The sequence below is a fragment of the Mandrillus leucophaeus genome, unplaced genomic scaffold (assembly GCF_000951045.1).
Source record: "Mandrillus leucophaeus isolate KB7577 unplaced genomic scaffold, Mleu.le_1.0 Scaffold11, whole genome shotgun sequence".
NCBI lineage: Eukaryota > Metazoa > Chordata > Mammalia > Primates > Cercopithecidae > Mandrillus > Mandrillus leucophaeus.
This window is the reverse complement of record NW_012099209.1, coordinates 3,207,477-3,210,739: the sequence shown is the minus strand read 5'-3', so window position 1 is coordinate 3,210,739 and position 3,263 is coordinate 3,207,477. Positions and strand designations below refer to the sequence as shown.

The following is a 3,263-nucleotide window of genomic DNA, read 5'->3' as shown; positions in this document are numbered from 1 at the left end:
CGGGGTCCGTGCGGCGGCGGGGCCGGCTTGGCCGCTGCAATCGGGAAGAGGCAGAAGCTGCCCGGTCGCTGCCTTGTGCCTCTCTGAGGTCAGCGCCACCCTCCGACCAGGGATGGCAAAGGCCTGGGCGATCTGGCCACTCCAGTGGTCGCTCCCTTGGAGCCCAGGGCTTCAGGGTTGGACTATGCTGCCTCCAAGAGGCGACAGCAGAATTCCCCAGTTTCTCCTGAGACCATCACCCCTGCTGGGGAGTGACCATGGTGGTGACATTGGCGCCTGATCCCTCTCCCTTCCCTGGGGAGGGGTCGCTGTGGCAGGAGCTGGTTGGAAGGTGTCTGGGCCTTTAGCTTGGCCTGGACACCCCCGTGGACCAGCTGGTGTCACCCCGCCCGTCTGGCTGGAGGGTTCAGGGACAGTGTGCCCAGCGCCAACAAAGGGGCCTTTCTCTGCTGGCCGGGAAGAGGCTGGCCCTTGTGAGGTCGAGGATGGGCTGTTGTCTGACTGCCACTCTCCCCACTCCCCCATATCACCCACATGGGGGAGAGACCCCAGCCACCCCCTTGCTGTGGAAGGGGGAGACAGGGCTGTCCAGGGCCCCTTCCTGGGTCCGCAGTGGTCTTTATCCTGCTTGTTGCCCCTGCCTTCTTCCCCATTTCCAGCTGGGAAACCCGAGGCCCAAGAGGGCATGCGGCCCCCCACCCCCATGGGACAGGAGGATGTGGCCGCTGGTAGACTACCAGGGCGGAGCCCGGGGGCCCTCCCCAGCTTGGGTGGGGTGCTCGCCCCATTTCGAGGTTCGCCCTTCCTCAAGAATGGGTGGAGGGGCTGCCGGGTGCTCCAAAGCTCATCTTCTTGGCAGCAGCCTGGTTGCCAGGGGTTACCGGAGCGGGCTCCAGCTGTCTCCATGACAACTGCTGGGTGCTCTGGGCTCCGGCCCCCTCAGCCTCTGGGAAGGGGGCGGGACTTGTCCAGGGGTGGGGCTTGGCCGGGCAGCTCTGGAGCCCCGCCCCCAGGGAGCTTGACCCCCCACCTACCCGTCGGACTCCCTAACCCCTGCCTTGGAGCCAGCAGCTTCCTCTGCACTCCCTTTGCCCCCTCAGGGTCATAGCTCGCCTGTGACACCTTTTCCGCGTCCTGTCCCCTCTTTCTCCCTCCAGCCCCTCCTCCCCTTTCATCGTCCCCAAGTTCCCATGTCCCCACCACACCTTCCCCCAAGTCTCTCCCAGCCCTCTAGACTCCGGTCTCTCCAAATTCCCTCACTGAGGGGGCGACTTCCTCACAAGTTCTTCCTCTCCCCTCTGTGTCGGTCCCATGGGGCTCCCTGTGTTTCCCAAGATGCCCCCATATAACCCTTCCATGTTCCCTTCATGGGTCACCCCTACCAGCCCAACTTCCTTGGGCTGAGGCATCCATCTGTCTCCCTCACCGTAAGCCCAAGTGTCCCCCTCCCGGCCCTCAGAGCCCTCCTGCTCCCCTCCTCTCCCCTCGGAGCCTCCTCCCTCACTCCCCTCCCAGCACCGCCCCAGCCGGACAGCTGGGCACTAAGTTTAGCCTTGGCAGGTGCCTGTGGGCTCTGTTTATGCTCCAGGTGGCTGTGGGCATGGGGGACGGGCCTTCCCAGTGCTGTCCGGCCTGGGGAGTCCCTGGGCCTCAGTTTCCCCACCCTGGAGGAGTCGTCTCTGGCCCCCAGCACCAATGGCTGCCCGCCCGTCTTCTCCCCCATAGCCCCTGGCGAAGCGGTGCCGCCTCCAGCCCAGAGATGCCACCAAGATGCCTGAGAGTGCTTGGAAGTTTCTCTTCTACCTGGGCAGCTGGAGCTACAGTGCCTACCTGCTGTTTGGCACCGACTACCCCTTCTTCCACGACCCACCATCTGTCTTCTACGGTAGGGGCCCTGAGGGGATGGCCGGGAGGGCTCTGCTTAAAACACAAAGACACGAGGCAGTGACAGGTGCTTGTGGTCCCAGCTACTCATGAGGCAGAAGCAGGAGGATCGCTGGAGCCCAGGAGTTGGAAGCCAAGGGAAGCTATGAGCACGCCACTGCACTCCAGCGTGGGAGACAGAGTGAGACCTGTCTCTTATCAAAAGAGAAAAAGAGGGCCGGGCGTAGTGGCTCACGCCTATAATCCTAGCACTTTGGGAGGCCAAAGTGGGTGGATTACGAGGTCAGGAGATCGAGACCATCCTGACTGACACAGTGAAATTCCATCTCTACTAAAAATACAAAAAAAATTATCCGGGTGTGGTGGTGGGCGACTATAATCCCAGCTACTTGGGAGACTGAGGCAGGAGAATCGCTTGAACCCGGGAGGCGGAGGTTGCAATGAGCTGAGATCTTGCCACTGCACTCCAGCCTGGGTGACATTTCCAAAAAACAAAAAAAGATGATGAGAATGAGAAGTGGGCTGGGCTCACTGGCTTATACCTGTAATCCCAACACTTTGGGAGGCAGAGGTAGGAGGATTACTTGAGCACAGGAGTTCAAGAGCAGCTGGGGCAACATGGTGAGACCTCCATCTCTACAAAAAATTAGCCTGGTGTGGTGGGACACGTCTGTAGTACCAGCTACTTGGGAGGCTGAGGTGGGAGAATTGCTTGAACCCAGTAGGTGGAGGTTGCAGTGAGCTGAGATCATGCCACTGCACTCCAGCCGGGGCAACAGAGCGAGACCCTTTCTGGGGAAAAAAAAAAAGATGACAAGAAGTGGCTGTGTCCAATTGATAGGAATGGATGTGGCCTGAGTTCTGGGTGGGGTGGGCTGGGCAGGGAGGTGACTGTGGCATGCTTTCTGTGACTGTCCTGGCAGAGAATGCAGGGCAGGGTCGGCATCGCCACTGGGCAGGCTGATGGAGGAAACCCCATCTGTAATGGGGGCAGAGGGGGCTGCAGCTTCTCTGCCCTGTGAGGACTACCAGGGCTGTGGGCCAGGGACACACGGGATAGCTGTTTCCTGCCATGTGATGGCAACAGCCTAGAGGGCTCCTGGTGGCACAGAGCCCAGAGTGTACAGTGGATGTGCCACCTATGGGGCCACTTTTCCCATGCAACACCTTGATCGCCTAGAGGGGAGGTGTTAGCTGTTGCTCAGTTTTCCTTTTAGACGAATGACCCATGATTGAACTCTCCTAACTTCTTTTTTTTCTGAGACAGTCTCACTCTGTCACCCAGGCTGGAGTGCAATGGCACGGTGTCGTCTCACTGCATCCTCCACCTCCCAGGTTCAAGGGATTCTCCTACCTCAGCCTCCTGAATAGCTGGGATT

General features: G+C 60.1%; 1 protein-coding gene across 1 annotated transcript in view; it reads left to right on the top strand.

The window, feature by feature from the left end:
- CERS1 (ceramide synthase 1) overlaps positions 1 to 3,263 on the top strand; it is a 17,618-nt gene that overhangs the window by 1,537 nt on the left and 12,818 nt on the right. Inside the window, exon 2 of the mRNA XM_011990626.1 lies at positions 1,726 to 1,885. Within this exon, the coding sequence (XP_011846016.1) occupies positions 1,771 to 1,885 (115 nt within the window). The 5' untranslated portion in view covers positions 1,726 to 1,770. The remainder of the gene's footprint in view (positions 1 to 1,725; positions 1,886 to 3,263) is intronic.